Source organism: Agelaius phoeniceus, chromosome 23 (genome assembly GCF_051311805.1).
Source record: "Agelaius phoeniceus isolate bAgePho1 chromosome 23, bAgePho1.hap1, whole genome shotgun sequence".
Taxonomy (NCBI): Eukaryota; Metazoa; Chordata; class Aves; order Passeriformes; family Icteridae; genus Agelaius; species Agelaius phoeniceus.
The window spans coordinates 6,776,469-6,795,296 of NC_135287.1; the positions used below are offsets into that span (position 1 = coordinate 6,776,469).

General features: G+C 52.7%; 1 protein-coding gene across 7 annotated transcripts in view; it reads left to right on the plus strand.

Annotated features, from left to right (window-relative positions):
- Window positions 1-17,733, plus strand: part of DIXDC1 (DIX domain containing 1) — a 31,865-nt gene extending 14,132 nt beyond the window's left edge. For 4 of the 7 annotated variants that reach the window (XM_077189854.1, XM_077189855.1, XM_077189852.1 and 1 more), the window contains 18 exons: window positions 637-762; window positions 2,297-2,528; window positions 3,872-3,979; window positions 8,529-8,641; window positions 8,959-9,107; window positions 10,060-10,149; window positions 10,247-10,300; window positions 10,947-10,997; window positions 11,919-12,023; window positions 12,436-12,489; window positions 12,995-13,087; window positions 13,165-13,236; window positions 13,720-13,806; window positions 13,889-14,068; window positions 14,173-14,239; window positions 14,843-14,951; window positions 15,139-15,247; window positions 16,085-17,733. In XM_077189854.1, the coding sequence (XP_077045969.1) occupies window positions 637-762; window positions 2,297-2,528; window positions 3,872-3,979; window positions 8,529-8,641; window positions 8,959-9,107; window positions 10,060-10,149; window positions 10,247-10,300; window positions 10,947-10,997; window positions 11,919-12,023; window positions 12,436-12,489; window positions 12,995-13,087; window positions 13,165-13,236; window positions 13,720-13,806; window positions 13,889-14,068; window positions 14,173-14,239; window positions 14,843-14,951; window positions 15,139-15,247; window positions 16,085-16,165 (1,880 nt within the window). In that variant the 3' untranslated portion in view covers window positions 16,166-17,733. Of the gene's footprint in view, window positions 1-636; window positions 763-2,296; window positions 2,529-3,871; window positions 3,980-5,139; window positions 6,504-8,528; window positions 8,642-8,958; window positions 9,108-10,059; window positions 10,150-10,246; window positions 10,301-10,946; window positions 10,998-11,901; window positions 12,024-12,435; window positions 12,490-12,994; window positions 13,088-13,164; window positions 13,237-13,719; window positions 13,807-13,888; window positions 14,069-14,172; window positions 14,240-14,842; window positions 14,952-15,138; window positions 15,248-16,084 lie in introns of those variants that run through there. The other 3 variants (XM_054647552.2, XM_054647554.2, XR_013185021.1) reach the window with 3 other exon arrangements.
- The last annotated feature ends 1,095 nt before the right edge of the window (window positions 17,734-18,828 follow it).

Here is an 18,828-nt window from a genome sequence, read left to right on the forward strand (position 1 = left end):
GGGACAGGGAATGGGGCTGCAGTGAGTTCATGGTGCTCACTGCTCCTTCCTGCTCCCACTCAGCCCCTGCCCCAGTGGGGGACAGCTCTCAAACTCCTCCCTGGTGGGGCTGCCCCGCTTTGGCACCAGCTGAGCCCTTTCCATGGAGCTCAGTCCTTTGGGAAGGGGCAGCTCCAGCGTGGGTCCCTCAGGGGGCCACAAATCCTGCCAGAATCCAGCCCCCAAACCCTGCCATCGTCCCAACACAGCCCCAAACCCAGCCACTCCTGCTGCTGGTTCTTGCTAAGCTGGACCAGTCACTCCTGGTGCTGGTTCCTGTTAAACTGGACCAGTCAATCCTGATGCTGGTGTTAAGCTGGACAGTCAGTCCTGGTGCTGGTTCCTGTTAAACTGGACCAGTCACTCCTGTGCTGGTTCCTGTTGAGCAGTTCCAGTCACTCCTGGTGCTGGTTCCTGTTGAGCAGCACCAGGAGCCCCATGCAGGACCCAGCCATGAGACCAGAGCAGTGCCAGCAGTGCCTCTGGCAGTGCCCAGAGCTTCAGCTCTCCTCTGATAAAGCCCAGAGCTTCAGCTCTCCTCTGATAATGCCCAGAGCTTCAGCCCTCCTCTGATAAAGCTTTTTTCTCTCCCTTCAGCTGGTGAGAAGCTGAGTGGCATCGAGCCCAACCCCAGCAGCCAGCAGGAGATGAGGGAAAATGTGGACAGAGTCTTGCAGTTCGTGGCATCCAGAAAGATCCGCATGCACCAGACGTCAGCTAAAGGTGTGTGGCCCTGGGAGGGGATTTCAGCTGCTGAAATCCTGGTTTTGGCTTTGTTTTCCGTCAAACAGGTCATTTATGAGTAAATTCATATGTCAGTTTGTGGGGCAGTTGGGGGTTTTTGCCCCCTCTGGTTTAGTGGAGTTTTTGGGTTAAAAGATAGGGAATGCAGAGAAAAAAAAAAACTGACTTTTATTATTGCTACTGAGCACTGAGAAGGCCAGGCAGTGGTGTAATGAAAAATACAGGCTTGGAATCTTTCACCAAAAGGACACATAAACCTGCTAGAGTGAAAGGAGACATGGAAAAAATATTTGTGGTTCACTGGAAGCCATGGGCTGGAAACAGAGAGGAGACACAAGGCACAATCACATGTCTGTGGCGTGGTTTAGTCAGGACTTTGAGCAGCTCTGACTAAATTGTTTTGGGAAATCTTGGTCTGGGAGTGTGGCTGATCTTTGCCATGACATCAGCGTGCTGGAAAACACTCGTGTGATCTCACTGAATGTCATTAATTTACATTTACATTCGCAGGGTGCTGCAAACAGCTGATGGCACCACTGGAGAAATGCATTGCTGTTCTGCCTTTAGTGTTTTAAAAAAGAGAATTCTCTGCCAATAAAGTCAGTGGCAATCCTCAGTAACTGCTCTGGCCCTGAGTGAGCACTCAGTAATTATGTGTCCAGTAATTAACTGCTGGAAATGGCCATGAAGGGAGGCTCAGGGCTGTGCTGTGGAGGTGGCAGCACTTTGCAGTGCCCTGCACCACCAGGGCTGAGCTGTGGCCGCCAAAGTGAGGAGATGACAGCGCTGGTGTGGCTCGAGTGCAGATGAAATGCAGAGCTCTGGGGTCAGCCCCAATACAGATGAAATGCAGAGCTCTGGGGTCAGCTCCAGTACAGATGAAATGCAGAACTCTTGGGTCAGCCCCAATACAGATGAAATGCAGAGCTCTGGGGTCAGCTCCAGTGCAGATGCAATGCAGAGCTCTGGGGTCAGCTCCAGTGCAGATTGTGAGAAATGAACCCTATTTATGTCACAGATGAAATGCAGAGCTCTGGGGTCAGCCCCAATGCAGATGCAATGCAAAGCTCTGGGGTCAGCCCCAATGCAGGTGAAATGCAAAGCTCTGGGGTCAGCTCCAGTGCAGATGAAATGCAGAGCTCTTGGGTCAGCCCCAATACAGATGAAATGCAGAGCTCTGGGGTCAGCTCCAATGCAGATGAAATGCAGAGCTCTGGGGTCAGCTCCAGTGCCACAGATGAAATGCAAAGCTCTGGGGTCAGCTCCAATACAGATGCAATGCAGAGCTCTGGGGTCAGCTCCAGTGCAGATTGTGAGAAATGAACCCTATTTATGTCACAGATGCCATGCAGAGCTCTGGGGTCAGCTGTGCCCAGCTCAGGACTCCTGTCCTGCTCCCTCCTCCCATCCTGAGCTGCCCTTGCTGCCTTTCCCCATCTCCATTTCTCCCGCAGCACCCACAGCTCTGCCAGCGCCCCCGTTAACCACCCACCCAACCGTTTGCATTTTGCAGATATCGTCGAGGGCAACTTGAAATCCACCATGAGGCTGATCCTGGCCTTGGCTGCTCACTTCAAGCCGGGCTCTGGCAGGGCCGGCTCGGGGGGCAGGGGCTGGGCAGCGCCCCCGGGCCGGCTCCGGCCGCGCTCGGCCGCCGCGGTGGCGCAGGGGGCGGCGGCCGCGCTGGCCGATGTCCGGCAGGACGTCCAGCACTCCGGCCGGGAGCTGCTCCGCCACAGGCACAGGTGAGGCTCAGAGGTGACCTCATTGCTCCCTGCTGGGGCCCTGTTCACAGCGGTCCCAGGGTGAGGGGACAGACCAGGATCTGACTCCATGGTTCAGAAGGTTTGATTTATTATTTTGTGATATATATTATATTAAAACTATACTAAAAGAATAGAAGAAGGGATTTCATCAGAAGGCTGGCTAAGAATAGCAAAAGAAAGAATGATAACAAAGGCTTGTGGCTCCAACTCTCTGTCTGAGCCAGCTGGGCTGTGATTGGCCATTAATTAGAAACAACCACATGAGCCCAATCCCAGATGCACCTGTTGCATTCCACAGCAGCAGATAACCATTGGTTACATTTTGTTCCTGAGGCCTCTCAGCTTCTCAGGAGGAAAAAAATCCTAAGGAAAGGATTTTTCAGAAAATTTTTCACCAAAAGAATAATAAAGCACTGGAATGCTCTTCCCAGGGAGGTGGTGGAATCACCATCTCTGGATGTGTTTAAAAACAAACTGGACATGGCACTGGGTGCTGTGGTCTGGGTGAGGTGTGAGGGCACAGGTTGGACTCAATGATCTTAGAGGTCTCTTCCAACCTCATCATTCTGGGATTCTGTGATTCTGTGAGGGCTCTTCCCTGCTTATGCAAGCCTGGGTTGGATTCAAATGCAAAAGAAAATGAAAATAAATGTATTGCAGCCAGGGTCTGTGTACAAACCATGAGCAGGACATCAGGATGTTGTACAAGTCCTTTCTGGTTCCTCCACTGCTCATCCCACTGCTCCAGGCAGCTTCTGAGTCCTGGGGGTGCTGAAAATCCACACACACGGGGAATAATGCTAAAAATCCCACTTTCCCATATGCCAAAGGTGCTGTGGGGGTGACAATAACAATAATAGCAGTGACATTTAGCTGGGAGCCAGGTGCTGGGGCTGTGCAGGGTTTCATTTACACAGCTGAAGGTCATTTCCCATTTGATACCGGCTCGAGGGAGCACCCATGAAACAGTCTGGAAAGGAGGCTGAAATGGTAATTTTGATTGAAAAATGAAATGTTAAATGTTTCCCTGGCACAGACCTTGGAGTTCTTCAGGAAAGCCAGTCCTTGTGATGCTTCCTTGCATTCCCAGAGCTTTTGGAGTTTTCTAGCACAGAATTAGGGATGAGTTTACACCAACAATGCCCGTTTGCCTGTTTTCCCTTAAGAAGATGGGGATCCCTGATAGGAAAATTGGCATTTTTCTGGCTGTCTCCTCTCCCTTGCCTCCTTTTCCTCAGCTCTCCTCCCTTCCTTTTCGGAGAGAGAAGAATCCCAGCAGCACCCAGGTGAGGCTCCCCTCATTTTGTGACTGTCACCCCCAGGAACAGCAGTGTGGACGAGGAGATTGAGAATCCCTGCTGGAGCGTGCGGGCGCTGGTGCAGCAGTACGAGGGGCAGCAGCACGTGCCCCTGGAGCCCCACCCTGCCAGGTGAGCAATTTTATTGCCAAGGTGTCTCCTCTCCAAGATGCCACCCTGCCAGGTGAGGAATCTTATTGCCAAGGTGTCTCCTGTGCCTGACATGGCCTGAAGTTCCTGTTCTCCTCACCAAAATCTGCTCGGGTCTGATGGAAAAAGGCATCCCTGGCTGGTCTGGAGGGTGAGAGCTCAGGAATCAACATAAAGCAGTTCTCTGTGAGAAAATGCAGCCATAAAGGGGCTTTTGAAGGAAAATTACTCCAGTGAGGGAGCTGATCCAGCATGGAGAGCTCTGTAGTAAAGGGAAGTCGCTCCCTTTTCCCCCAGAGAACCAGAAACGACCCAGAAGAGCCCGAGCTGAGTTACTGAACCACAGGAACTCCCTCTGGAGATGGTGCTGTGCTCCAGTTAATCTCATCTGGAGCAGATTCCAGGGCAGGGCTGCACGTGGGGAGCTGCAGCTCTTTGCTTCAGAGCCTCCCCCTGCCACTGGAAGCCCCAAACTCTGATTTTCCGTGTCCTTCCCCTGCCTGGGCTGCTCCCCGAGTGCCTCCCTCCCGTTGGTGTGGGAGTGAGGAGCTCATTTGCCAAGGACAGATTGCCACTGACAGCCTCTCAGCAGGCAGGACGTTTCCCCAGCGTTTCTCAGGCCAATTTTTACGCTCCACAGCACCAATAATTCTCCGTGTACCTGAAAATTAAGGTTGCTTTGCCCAGCAGAGGAGAAAAACACAAGAGTTTGTGTTTATCCCCCAATTCTGCTGCGTGTCATTGAGAGTGTGTTTATAAATAGACTTTTGGAGGAGTGTGGGGCTCCCGGGGAGGCAGTGCTGGAGCAGTGCCTCCACATGATGTCAGCAGTGTGCTTTTGAGGCCAGTCTGCCAGGGGGGATGTAGAAATCTGCTCTTGGCAGCGGCATTTCATGGATAATGCCACAGGAGCTTGGCTCTTGAACCGGGAGCCTCAGCAGTGCCACATCTTCTGCCTGCTCCCATCCCTCCCTTTAAGGCAGATGGAATATTTGATGCATTCTTCTGCCCCATCAGGTGGCTGCTGTTTCTTCGTATTTTGGTATTTTGGTGGTAAACCAAAATCTCTCTGCACATCCTGCCTTTCTATTTTATTTTCCCCCGCAATGTCACGGATTCTCTGGTGATGTCATTGCTGATAGGGCGGAACACAGCGAGAATCTTTCCAAAATGATCAAAAACTGGGAGAATTCTTCCCCTCCAGCTGCTGGGGGGGTGTCTGTGCTGGCACAATTCTGCACGATGAAAACGAGCTGTGTTCCCTTCCCTGGCGGGGAGGAATGTGCTTAGAACAGCCTGGGAGGAACGAGATGCTTTTTTTATAGGTGAGAGACGTTACTGAGTGCAGCGACCCCTCCTCCAGCCGGCTGGGGTGTCCCGGGGCAGCATCCCCGGCCCCTTCCCCGCTCCGAGCCCTCCCAATTCCCAGGGACGGCAGCGCAGGCTGCCGAAATGATTCATGGAAAAATCTGCCCAAAATCAGATGATTCCCAGGCTGCCGAGCCCCTCACCCATCCCTCTCCGTTTCCCCTCCCCTTCCAGCAGCATTCCCTCCCCCACCCCTGAGCCAGGCATCTCGGAGAAAGCTGTGCCTGCACAGCCCGTGTGACAGCAGGAGGGAGAGGGAGAGGAGAGGGAGAGGGAGAGGAGAGGGAGAGGGAGCCGTGCCTGGGGCTGGGGAGAGCCTGGGCACAGCCCGCATCCCTCTGGAAGCTGGGAGAGCATCCTGAGCAGAGCCTGCATCCCTCTGGAAGCTGTGAGAGCAGCCTGGGCAGAGCCCGCATCCCCCTAAAGCTGGGACCCTGGAACCTGGGAGAGCATCCTGAGCAGAGCCCGCATCCCCCTAAAACCGGGGAGAGCATCCTGAGCAAAGCCCGCATCCCTCTGGAAGCTGGGAGAGCAGCCTGGGCAGAGCCCGCATCCCCCTAAAACCGGGGAGAGCATCCTGAGCTCATCCCGCATCCCCCTAAAGCCGGGGAGAGCATCCTGAGCACATCCCGCATCCCCCGGCAGCGCACGGACCCCGCGCCGGCAGCGGCTCCTTCCCTCCCCCGGCGGCTCCTCGGATGCTCGGCAGCACAAGGAGGGCGGGATGGGATGAGAAACACCCCCGGCAAGCCCGGAGCCTTGTGATGAAAACAAGCGGCGGTGCAGCTGAGCAAAATGCAGCAGCAGCGGGAGGCGAATAACCGGCGAGGGAAAGCAGCGGGAGCCGCGGGCAGGCTGCAGAATTCCCCCCCGGCTCCCGAATCCTGCCCGTTCCTGGGGGCTGCGGATTCGCCCCTCGGCCGGAGGAGCCCCTGAGCCGGTTGTTTTGGGGGTGTTTGCTGTGTTTCGGCTGGGAATCTCCTCGGCACTCGCGCTCGCAGAAATTTCCCCCGGAGTTTGGCAGGAGCTGAGCCCCGGGCAGTGAAGAAGGGAAGGAGGAATGAGCAGAGCCGGGATCCTGCGGATTCTGTGAGGCCACAGCTTCAAGTGGGATCATGGGAGGGAAGCAGGTCAAATGGTGAGCGATTGTGTGCATTGTGATGGGTGTTTATTAAAATTGGGGGCATTCAGGGGCTCGTTGCTCTGAAGCTGGGCTGTGCTGGAGGATCTGGGGCTCAGGGGAGGCAGGATGTGGGTTAAGGAACCAAGTGGTGAAAGGAATAAAGTGGAGCAGTTTGCATCATAAATCTCTCTTGGAAAGCTTTCATTTCCCAGCCCTCGTTCCTGCATGCTTTAATAGGAAATTGTTCTGCACTTTTAAAGGCATTGCATCAGCAGCTGTTTCATACTCTGATGGCTCAGACTGATACAGAACCTGGGCAAGTGTTTGCAGCATTAATTGGGTGATGCAGAAAGCAACCTGACCTGTGCTGCTGCTTCAGCTGCCTCTGGCCCTGCCACTGTGTGCAGCGTTTGGGAGGTGGTTGTGAATGCTGGCTGGACCCAGGGGCCTTTGGAAATAGGAAAACCCCTGGAAAGGGTCTGGGCATGTGGGAATGCCTCAGGAAATGTAAATCTGTGTGCTGGGGGGACCTGTCCCCACCTGTGGTGCCTTTTCTTGGCTTTGGGCTGTGGATCCAGTGCTGGGAGAAGAGGATGTGGAATGCTATTTCCAGGCTTGTTTTTCACCCTGCTCTTCCTTTCCCCTTCCCCTGTCTCACCACCTTCTCTCCCATCTGTGCCTGGTGGTGTTTTTCTGGGACAGCTTCTGCATGGATGAGAGCCAGCAGTGCCTCGGGGTGAGGGCAGGTTCAGAGCATCAGCTGGGAACAGGAGGGAGGGAATTCTGAGATCTGTTCCTAGAAAGAAGTGAAATCCCTCCTGGAGCTGCTGGCCATGTCAGACCAGCTGGGCTTCCTGCTGGCATCTGTGTTGTGTGAAAGTTCCATCCTTTCTTCTGGCCCCTGTTACATAATGCAATCCCAGCAGAACTGCCAAATCAAGCCATAAACAGCATTTTAAAAAATCCAAAAAAACCCCATCATTTTATGCCATGCCCCCCATTCAGCAATGAGCAGGAGCAGGGGCTGGTTTGATATTAAATTTGATATTAAAAATGTGTCTAATGAGGGACTGCTGTGATGGATTTGGAATTCCTGGAGGTAAATCCTGGAGCAAAGCCAGGTGGCTGGGAGCCCTTTAAGCATCATGGACACACCTGAAAGGACTGGCACTGTCCCTGTGGGACATTTCTATTGGACATTGATTATTCTTTCACTTTAACTCAGGGGAAGCCTGGGCCACAAAAATCTGGACTCAGGTCTGTAATTTGAATGAGGAGAGGCTGTCCTGGCCGTGGGAGTGGGGCAGGCAGGAGCAGCAAGTCATTTCCATCTCTATTGCAGGGCTTGTCCCATTCTGTGGGAGCTGTGGGAGACGAGCAGCAGGGCTGGGAAGATGCAGGGAGGGAGCTGCTGAAGCCTCTTATTTCTCTAAACCTATTATATTATTTCCACACTGTTTTTCTTTTTGTTCCCTGCCCTTTGTTTCTGTGTTGGGGGAGAATGAAAAATTAACTCCTGCTCACACTTGCAAGGATTAATTCCTGCGACTTTCGGGGTACATTGAATGGGTCAGTGAGCTTCAGCCACCTTTTGATGTTGTCTGGGAGATGCACTTAGGAAGAATTTCTGAGAAAAAGATTGCTTGAACCTCCCAGTCAGCTGAGACGGCTCCTGTGAAAATATGTGGGCACTTCCAAGAAGTTTTAATCGAAGAATACGAGTGAGTGGAATCTGCCTCTCGAATATATTGGGATTTAAAGTTGGAATGATTAATCTGAAAGTTCTAGAGCCAGAGATGAAGCCAGGGTGGCTTTTTGTCCAGCATAAGGCTGGCAGTAAATGACTCCTCAGTGTGGTCCTACCCCTGTGTGAGAGTCTGAATTCAAAAATTTACATGTTCAGGCTGGGTTGTTAAAGGTTTCTCTGGGATGCAGATAATTCTTAGATAAAAGTGAATATGGAGAAATGCTTGTTCAGAATTAGTGCTGATTAACATAATCTCCACCATCTAAAAGAGCTGTTCCTGCCTTGCTCTGCAGCCTGACTTCACCCAGCCCCGTGCACAGCGCAAAGAGCGAATCCACTGTAGCCCCCTCGGAGGAGAAGGAGAGGCTTGTGATCCTCCAGGCTGAAGAAACAGAGCCTAGAGCAGGTAAAACCTTGGGATTGTTCTGTGTGATGGACTGGAAAAGCTCCCCAGGGACTGCAGTGCTGCCTCCAGGGTGTCCTTGGGCACGGAGGGATGCTCTGCAAAGCCCCCAGGTGCTTCTCCCCCTCTGTCACTGTCCCCAGTGCTGAGCTTGGAGCTCTCCCGCTGCAGTTACAAATGGAGTGTGTGTAGCACAGCTTGGATTGCCTCAGGAATGGGGCAGGGATCCTGGGGGCAGCTGAGCTGTCAGCCCTGGCCCTGGGAGTGCAGCAGGGCCCTGCTGGGCTGCCAGCAGCACACCCAGCCCCTCTCTCCTGCAGAAGAGCCCCAGGCTCACTCCCAGCCCGAGTGGCAGCCGGGGAGCTCTGGGTCCTACCTGGAGAACTCATGGGAGGAGCAGCTCCTGGAGCAGCAGGACCACCTGGAAAAGGAAATGGAAGAGGCAAAAAAGATGATTTCGGGTTTGCAGGTGAGAGATTTCTCTTCTCAGAGAGCGCTCCCTTCCAGGGTCACCCAGCCCTGCATCGGTCAGCCCATGAGCTTGGCTGAACCTTCACATTTGGCACATTCTCCCCACAATTCTTCATTTCTGGGGTCTTTCCCTTGCTTCCCCTCCCTGCCCCTCAGCCCGGTGTGTGCCTGGGGAACAGAGCCCCTTGATCCATATGGTGAAGGCACTGAACTCTCTCAGAGCATCCCTTTCTGTTTGTGCTGGGAACCACAGTGGCTTTGAATTGTAAATATTTATGTGGCAGTAAACAAAGCAGAGATTGTGCGAGGAGCACAGGCAGCTGGGCGGGCACTTTCCCAGGGGACAATGGGCAGGACACAAAAGAGTCACCAAAAAAAAAAAAAGAAAAAAAAAAGAAAAAAAAAATTCCTTGGTTGACTGGTAAAATCCCTGCATTTTGTGCCCACTGGGAGCAGGGACAGGAGGGGCTGGCACTGCTGCCCCCTCATCCCCTGGGAGTGGGGAGAGGCAGCTGATGTGGCCAGGCAGGAAATTGGATTTGGTTCATCGATTTTCCTCCTCTTACTCAATAATTGAGAAGCCTCAGATTGTGACAGTTTGGTTGAAATATTGGGGATCTGATGCACACACACCCTATAAGGTGCCAAAGCTGAGACTTCACTCCCTGGAAATCTGAGTTGTCCTTGTTTGGTTCTTTCTGTGGGGAAGAGCATGGGCTGACAGATCCCTGGGAGAGCTTTGTCAGGGGATAAATCTTCTTGCTCATTCCTGAAAAAAAAAAACAAAAAACCCCTCATTTTTGAGGGGAATAAATCAGCAGAAGTGGGAAATGAAGCTGGTTAGGGACTGTTGATAGGAGCGACTGCTGGCCAGAGCTGCAGTCACCTCTTCCCCTTTGAAATCTCTGAAAATGAGATTTTTTTTTTTTCTTCCCTCTTTATCTCCCCAGGCTTTGTTGCTCAATGGGTCTTTACCTGAGGATGAGCAGGAAGGGTCCTTTGAACTCTCTGAGCGTGGAGCCTGCCCTGAGGAGCAGCTGGTGAGCACAGCCCTGGACCCACCTTTCCCTGCTGCAGCTGCCTTTTGGCCTGCCCTGCCCCTGCTGCACAATAACCACGCTGACATTTTGCATTCAGATCATCATCCGCAGCCGCCTGGACCAGAGCGTGGAGGAAAATCAAGATCTGAAGGTTAGAGGGTGACAGATGGAGGGGGAAGAGAGGTTTTGCAGATTGTTCCCCTTGATTTTTTAGGGGAAAACGGGGTGGGGATGAAGCAGGTTGGGCAACATGATGGGTAAAGCTGGGAATATTCTGTGAGGGCTCCAACTCTGGAGGCTTGGGACCAGTTCTGATGCTGGGAGAAGTGTTTGATGTTGGCCTGAAGGAGAGATTTGGGGGACTGGGCAATCGTTATTTTTTTATTATTTTATTATTATTTTATTTATTATTATTTGTTATTTATTAATATTTATTAATATTTAATATTATTATTATATTTATTAATATTTCTTATTATTTTCTTTATTATTTTATTATTTATTAATAGTTATTAATAGTTATTAATATTTATTAATATTTATTAATATTATATTTACTAATTTTTATTATCTTTATTATTACTAATAATTATCTTTATTATTTTATTATTATTTTACTTTAATAACAGAGCTCAGCTCTTTGTCATGTTTGTAACTCACTAACATTTCTCAGGCTTTTGGATCTGTGGGAAGAGGAGGGATGTGCTTCCTCCTGCAGAGAAAACACCAGCTCTGCTTGGTTCTGAAGGGGTTAACAACACAAGGTGCTGTTTAACCAAATTGTGTTGCATTTGCAGAAGGAGCTGCTGAAATACAAACAAGAAGCTCGGAACCTCCAGGGAATAAAGGTGAGGAAAGGGGCATTTCATCAAAAATGAATAGTAGTGCTTTAGGTGAGTAGGGCCAGCAGGCACCACACACCTCTGAGGAACCTCAGACTGTGGAAGGAGGAGTATTGGGGGATCCTGTGGTTCATTTCTGAATTTTTAGGCAGATGTAAGGAGCTGGGTTTCCAGTTTTCTGCTCTGTCTGTAAGATTGTGGTCAAATATTCCCCTTTTTCTCTATTTCCCCCTGTTTCTCCTAAACAAAAAGAGGCATAAATTGGCTGGCTGGCTCTTTTATTCCCTCCTCTCTTGGAGTACACAGCCAGCAGCATTGACCCAGTGAACTCATTCCTGCCAGCACAGGAAAAAGAGCCTGGGGTGTCCCTGTCCTGGCCAGAAGCAGCTCAGTTTGTGCCTCTGGAGTGCTGACACTGCTGATCTCCTCCTGACAGAGGCATTTTTAGAGCTGCCTGTCAGAAGGGAGCAAACAGCAGTAGCTGTGCAAGGTGCAGCTCTGGGTGAGTGAAAGGTGCAGAATTAGTGCTGACTTTGGCCTCTGCAGAGAGGATTCCACTGCACAACTGGGTCACGCTCAGGCCTTAAGGCTCCCTGTGTCCTGGGCTGATCTTGGCCTCTCTGTGCCCTCGGGATGAGTGGCTGGGGCAGGAGCTGCAGGGCTCAACGCCCTCCAGAGCTGTTCTTGTCCATCACAGCCAACATTCATCACTTCTGGAGAGGGAAATCCAGGCTGAAGCACAGAAATCCCTCTGTGCTGGTGGCCAAAATGTTGGCAGGGAAATCAGTTTTGGCTAAGGGAGAGGCAGGAGGGCTGAGAGCCCCTTCAGCAGCTCAGGCCTGGGTGGCCACGGGGTGTTGTGGCCCCTGAGCCCCAGGGAGGGGTCCCTGTCCCCCCTGCCCTCCTGCAGAGGTCACCTCTCCCCAGGACGCCCTGCAGCAGAGGCTGCTCCAGCAGGATGCTGCAGTCCTGCAGCTCAAGCAGGAGCTGCTGAGAGCCAACATGGACAAGGAGGAGCTGCACAACCAGAACGTGAGTCACTGCTGCTGCTGAGGTTGTTTGGGGGGGTTGGTGGCCCCAGGGGTGGCTGCAGCAGAGATTTCGGGGTCGTGGGATAGTGAACACGCAGCCAGAGGTCTCTGCACAGCACAGGCTGCTCTGAGGCTGGACATTCCTGACCTCCACTCCCACTTCCTGTCCTCCAGGACCTTCAGCTGGGACAGGGAGGGGCTTTCCCTGATGTTTTCAGTGCTGTTGCATTTGTCCCTCCTCGTTCCCTGGCTTAGCAGGTGGCACCTGCCCCGTGCAGGTCTCTGTCCAAAGGTGCCACCCTAAACAGCAGCTGCCTTGACCTCTGTAGGTTTCTGGTCACCCTTTAGCACAAGGGGCAGAGGTTTTCACTCTCTGGGAATATCTGCCTCACACCTGGCTGTTACTCCTGCAGGTTGACCTCCAGAGGAAGGTTGAAGAGAGAAACCGGCTCCTGGCAGAGTACAAAGTAATGGAACCTCTTCCACGGGGGTTTGGGTGGATCTCCAGTTCTGGCAATGGGATTGTTCTTTCCCTGGCACTTGGACAGCCCTGGGAGGGAGCCGTGGGAGCCAGGGGTGTTTGCAGTGAGGTGGGGGGATCAGGAGTTCTTTGCATTCCCCCCACAGCCTCCTGCAGATCTTTAATTGTCGTGGGTTTTGGTGGTGGCTGCTGAGTGTCCAGCACTTGTGCAGAGGAGGGTGGGTGACCTGTTTGAGCTCTGATCCCTGGGGAGTCTGTGTGCTCTGGGACAGCTGTGTGACCTCAGCAGCAGGTCTTTGGCCAAGGGGACTTTGGGCAATAAAAACCTGATTGATCTTGTCCAAAAAAAGCTCTGACACTCAGCTCTAACAGCTGGCAAAGCACACCCTGCGTGAGCCACCTGATCCTGGCACACGACAGGGCTTTCCCTGCCATGGGAAGATGACAGAGTCTCCCTCCTGCCCTGCTGATTCCTGCACCCTGTGTTGCAGAAGGAGCTGTGCCAGAAGGAGCGGCACCTGCAGCAGCAGCAGACCAAGCTGGATGAGATGCTCAGGCAGCTTTCTGAGGCCAGCTACCAGCAGGTAGGGAGAGCTGGGCTGGGCTGGGAGCTGCTCTGGCTGGCCCATGGGGTGCTGACCCCTCTGCTGGCCCTGCACAGGTGGATTTGGAGCGGGAGCTGGAGCACAAGGAGGCCCTGCTGGCTCACTGCATGAAGAGAGAAGCTGAGGAGGTATGGGAGCCTTGCTCCACACCTGGGCTGGTGTTTGCCCAGCACCCTGCAGGGACCTGTCTCCAGAAACCCTCCCCTTCATCCCACAGAGGTCTGGCTGCCCTTTCTCACTGACCAAGGCAGGGAAAGGCCCCAGCACTGAGCACTCTGGCTCAGCCTCTTGGCTCAGAATGCTCAGGGATGAAAGCCAGAGGCTTTCTCAGCTTCCAGCTTCACCTGTGACCCTGGCAGTGGTTAGACCACAGCTCAATTTACTTCCCCCTTTTCCTGCTGACCCTGGTTTTGAGTCTTTCCACCTTTACATGAGGAATCAGGTCTGTGCTGTGAGCAGGAACTCCCTGCAGGCTTTAGGGAGCGTCTTTACCTGGGAGAAGATGGGAGCTTTATCCCTGATGTGGACAGCTCTCATTCCCTCTCACTTTGACGTGCATAAATGTGGATTTCTGGGGAGATCCTGACCCTCCCACATCTTCCCCTGCCCAGGTGATGGCTTTCAGCAGTCACAGTGCCCAGAGCAATGGCTTTCTGCAGCCAGCAGGAAAAGGAGCAGCTCCCCCAGCCCACCGAGGGGTAAGTGCCCCTGAGGGCTGCATTCCCAGCCACACATCAGAGGTTTCCCCTTGCTGGGGAGGCAGCCCCGGGCTGGGGTCAGCTGTGCTGTTTTGGGCAGACCAGTGACCTGCAGCTGGTGCGGGACGCGCTGCGCAGCCTCAGGAACAGCTTCAGCGGGCACGACCCGCAGCACCACACCATCGACAGCCTGGAGCAGGGCATCTCCAGCCTCATGGAGCGCCTGCACCGCATGGAGACGCACAAGAGGCAGGACAGGAGGGTAAAGGCTCCCCAGGGCGCTCAGCTCCTGCCCCTCACACCCTCACACCCCGGCCTGGCTCTGCCTGCGAGCTGACACTCTGTTCTTCTGGTTTTGTGCCCCAGGTGAGGGGGAAATCACCAGCAAGCAGAGCAACCAACGAGTGCAGAGACTCCTGGCCTCCCAAATCCAGTAAGTGCCTGGCAGATCCTGCCCTTCCACTGCCAAATCCACTGCTCAGTTCCCAGGTGTAGAATCCCCTTGGGAATCTCCCCCTCCGGGATCCTCCCTGGGGCAGAGCTCCCTGCAAAGGGAAGGGACACATGTTTATGGCTGGTGTTCTGTGAAAAGAAAAAATCATCCACCATCACAGCGCTGCTCTGGGCCTCTTGGGCAGGGCTGCAGCACAAATAAGCACGGCCATCACTGGGAAAAGGGATGTCATCCCAGCTTTCTGCTGCTGTGCACCATCTAGTGGGGACAGAGGAGTGTTTCCTGCTCAGTGTTTACTGCCTTTCATATCCACAGAATGAAACACCACATTTCCTTTTTAAACACCACATTTCTGTGTGTGCAGAGTATTCTCTGCATAAAAGGAGCCTTAAAACTGTGGAGTTCAGTTCCTCTGTTTCAGCTCTTGGGGGGAAGCAGGAAACAAGGCAGGACCTGGGGAGAGAAACACAAATGGACAAATTAAAATCCATGCACCACCATCCATCCTGGCCAGCAGGAACGGGAAGCTGGGGAGGGATAATGATGATAAGGGATGATAATGAGGGAGTTGCTGCCTTGCAGAGCTGCCTCACTCTCAGAGCACGCCCGTGATGAGCACCAGTGCCTGCACCAAAGTGTTGTACTTCACCGACCGCTCCCTCACCCCCTTCATGGTCAGCATACCAAAGAGGTGAGCCTGGCCTTCCTAAGCCTCCTGTGCCCCTAAAACCAGCACTCTGATTTCCTGGGCATGCTCCCAGCCAGCACAGGTTTGCTGTACTTTAACTGGATTTCATGCTGTTGGCTGGGGAAGATTATCTGCAGTAGTCCCTGAGCTTTGTTTTTGTGTTTTGTATTTGCATTTATTTCCCTTGCAGGTTAGGGGAAGTGACTCTGAGGGATTTCAAGGCAGCCATCGATAGGGAAGGAACCCATCGGTACCACTTCAAAGCCCTGGACCCAGAGTTTGGCACAGTGAAGGAGGAGGTAAAAGTGGGACTGGCCTTGGGATCAGTGTCAGCACACAGCCCTGGGGACCATGGTCACCTCACTTTTAAGCTAATGAAATAGTGGATGTTCCCCCAAACACAACTGTCTGCTTTCCCAGCCGTGGGTTAAGCTCCTGTTGTGCTAAAATATTTTCATCCTCAGCAAAAGCAACTCCATGGATGTGGTTGTGACTGCCTGGGAGCTGCAGAGCCCCTTGGGCAAAGCCAGCCTGTGACACAGCCCAGGGACACAGCACAAATCTGGGCTGCAGGTTTTATAAACCCCATTGCAATGGAAGAGCCTGTATTAAACGTACAATTTCCTCCTTTCCTCTGAAGGTTTTTCAGAGAGAGCTCTGTGTGTGTGGCATCGTTCCCTTTGTGTGCTGCAGTGCAGCCCTGTTTGTGCTCAGGCTGGCGTGGGCGTGGATTGGATTCATCTCAGGTTATTGGGACAGTTCTTGCTTCACAGATTGATTAGGGCAAGGGCAAAGGGTCACCCTCTCTGGGGACAGGCAGCAGCAGCAGCTGGAGGTCGTGGTCTGGCTCAGAAAAGCCGTGATTCCTGTCTTTAGTTTACCTTTAATGTCAAAAAAAAACGGCTGACAATAACCCTGATATTCATTGGTTAATGAGGCCTGGTCTGTTATTTACCTAAATTGTGAAAATGTGACTCATACCTCAGCCATCACTGCCATGTGTTCCCTGGATTATTTTGGGAAATCTGAGCTAGGATTTGACTTCATGCCCCTGATGCCACTCACACTGCAGAACCCTGTCTCCAGACCCCAGACATGACTGAAATACTTTATTTTTTTAATTTTTTTTTTGGTAGGTGTTCCATGATGATGACATCATTCCTGGCTGGGAGGGGAAAATCGTGGCCTGGGTGGAAGAAGACCATGGGGAGAATTAATGGATCTTTCAAGCCCTGTTTCTATGGAAACCTGTGACTGTCTGCAGAGCTCAGAGAGTGACCAAGGAGCCCAGGTGCTGGGAGGAGGCCAATTCAAGCTGCCAAAAAAGAGCCTCTGTGCCAGCCACGGGTGGTGCAGGCTGTGTGCATGGACAGCTGGCACCTGAGTGCCCGTGCCCGAGGGCAGCTGCTGTCCTGAGGCTGCAGGGACGGCTCTGTGGAACAGAAACACCCGGCTCAGCCCTGCCAGCAAAACCCTGGAGGCCTTAAGGATGCTTTGCCCCCTTCTCCTCCATCCCTGCACCGTGTGCTGCGGGCTCAGCTGGGCATCTCCTGTGCTGGTGTCACAGAAAACTGCACTGATGGTGAAAATGTGAAGCCTTGCCTTCATGGAGAAGAGGTTGCTGGACCAGCTGTTGTCCTGCAGGAGCAGAGTGACTCTGTGGACACTGCAGGCTGACCAGACCTGTTCTGGGTGAGGGAAGAGTCCTCTGGAGGGTTGATGCATGGTCTGAAACAAAGCTCACCAACCTTTCTCCCAAACTCAGGCTCCCTCCTTCCAGCCCTGCCTTCCCCACTTCCCAAAGCTGTTCCCATTTCCGAGGCCCTCGGGGTTTGCTCTGCAGCTGTGGGGACTCTGGGATCTCGGTGCTTGTTTGGTTGCTGAAGGATTTCACGGGTGGGGGAGCTGCCATCAGCTGCTCCCTGAGGTCTTTGCTGAGCCTCTGTCCCTGTGCTCCTGCCCTCTCTGCTGTCACCCCCTGTGCACAAGCATCCCCTGCTGCTGTCCCCACTGCCAGGGCCACCAAGCACTTACCCACACCAGTTCCTTGCTATGCTGAGTCCTGAAGGATCAGGAAAGAACTGCTGGGGAAAGAAGAAGCCCTACAATCCCCCAAGGGTGGGTTTTTCCCTTTGGTTTTGTGTTTTTTTCCTCTACGTTGCCCGTGGGCTTGGGAGGTCAAATGGGCTCTGCTCCTTCCCAGCTCCTGTGGGACTGTCTGTGTGTGCTGTGCATGAGGCTGGAAAAGGGGGCAACCTGGTTTTACTGTTTTATATTAACATGTCCTTTTGTAAACCTGTTCTTGAAATTATTTTGTACCGATTCACATTTGTCTGAGGACTGTGGATATTTTTATACTAGTGCAAGTGCTCTCTGTATATTTCTGCACGCATTATACTGTGTTTTACTCCTTTCCTGGTGGATGCTGAGATGTTTTGTATCGTCTTCTGTTGACACAACACTGGCCTTGTAATTTTATCTTACTATGGAAATCCAATTGGTTGATACTGGGTTTTATATCAAGGGTCCTACGTGATTTTGTGCCACATTGGCACAACACAAGCTGCCTCCTGTTCTGGACAATTTGTGTGACTTTCTGCTTACAGACAGCAGGAGGAAAGTTCATCAATGAACAGGTTATAATTAATGGGGGAAATACATCCCTTTGGAAAAGAAATGATGATTTTCTTTCTCCCCTGGACACAGTTTCTCTGTTGCATGGTCTCTAGTGAAGAGGGCATGGGCTTGTGATACTGAGATCAATTGTATTTGAATTGCAAACTTCTCACAAGTGTTTCATTCTTTGGGTTTTACTCATTGATTTTATTCCAGCAATAGCCACACACCCGGGCTGGAGTTTCATGGAGCAAATTTCAAAGCTTTTCAAGGTCTATTGTTGGCCAGCCTCATGTCCTTCTCTGCTACCGGAGGAGCAGTTTGCTTTGGGAGGTTTCTCCCCCATAAAAGCAAAAGGTGTCAATTTTAAATGAGTTTTTACTGACTCCAGAGATGTTGCTACAAGATCAAGTTATCAAGTACAGGAACAGGAAAGTAACTCTGAGGATATTGGCAGAAATAAACCAATTGTAAGCAGTGAAACAGACAAGCCTGGGATATGGCAGCGAGAGCACACCTCAGAACAAAGCCGCCCTCCGTGGAAAAAACTTGCTTAGCTTGAGGTGGAACTTGGTATGTTTTAATTTAGGACTGAACGGAGCCTGGCCTGTCCCCTGACACCCCTGGGTGTATTTAATGTGTTCTGCCCCATCCACAGCCGCTTCCCTCCCGTTCCCGGGGAGCAGAGCCCATCCGCGGCCGTCCCCTCTTCCAGGGAGCTGTGCAGCGCCAGAACGAGCCCCATATCCCCATTTTCTGCCGGCTGAGCCCTGTGCAGAGCCAGAACGAGCCCCATATGCCGTTTTCCTTAGGCTGAGCCCTGTGCAGAGCCAGAACGAGCCCCATATGCCGTTTTCCTTAGGCTGAGCCCTGTGCAGCGCCAGAACGAGCCCCATATGCCGTTTTCCTTAGGCTGAGCCCTGTGCAGAGCCAGAACGAGCCCCATATCCCCATTTTCTGCCGGCTGAGCCCTGTGCAGCGCCAGAACGAGCCCCATATCCCCATTTTCTGCCGGCTGAGCCCTGTGCAGAGCCACACAGTGCCCCATATCCCCATTTTCTACCGGCTGAGCCCTGTGCAGAGCCAGAACGAGCCCCATATCCCGTTTTCCCTAGGCTGAGCCCTGTGCAGCGCCAGAACGAGCCCCATATGCCGTTTTCGGCAGGCTGAGCCCCGTACGCTCGCCGTTCCGGGCAGGGCGGTGCCGAGGCGGTGCTGAGGCGATTCTGAGGCGGTGCCGAGGCCGTGCCGAGGCGGTTCCTGA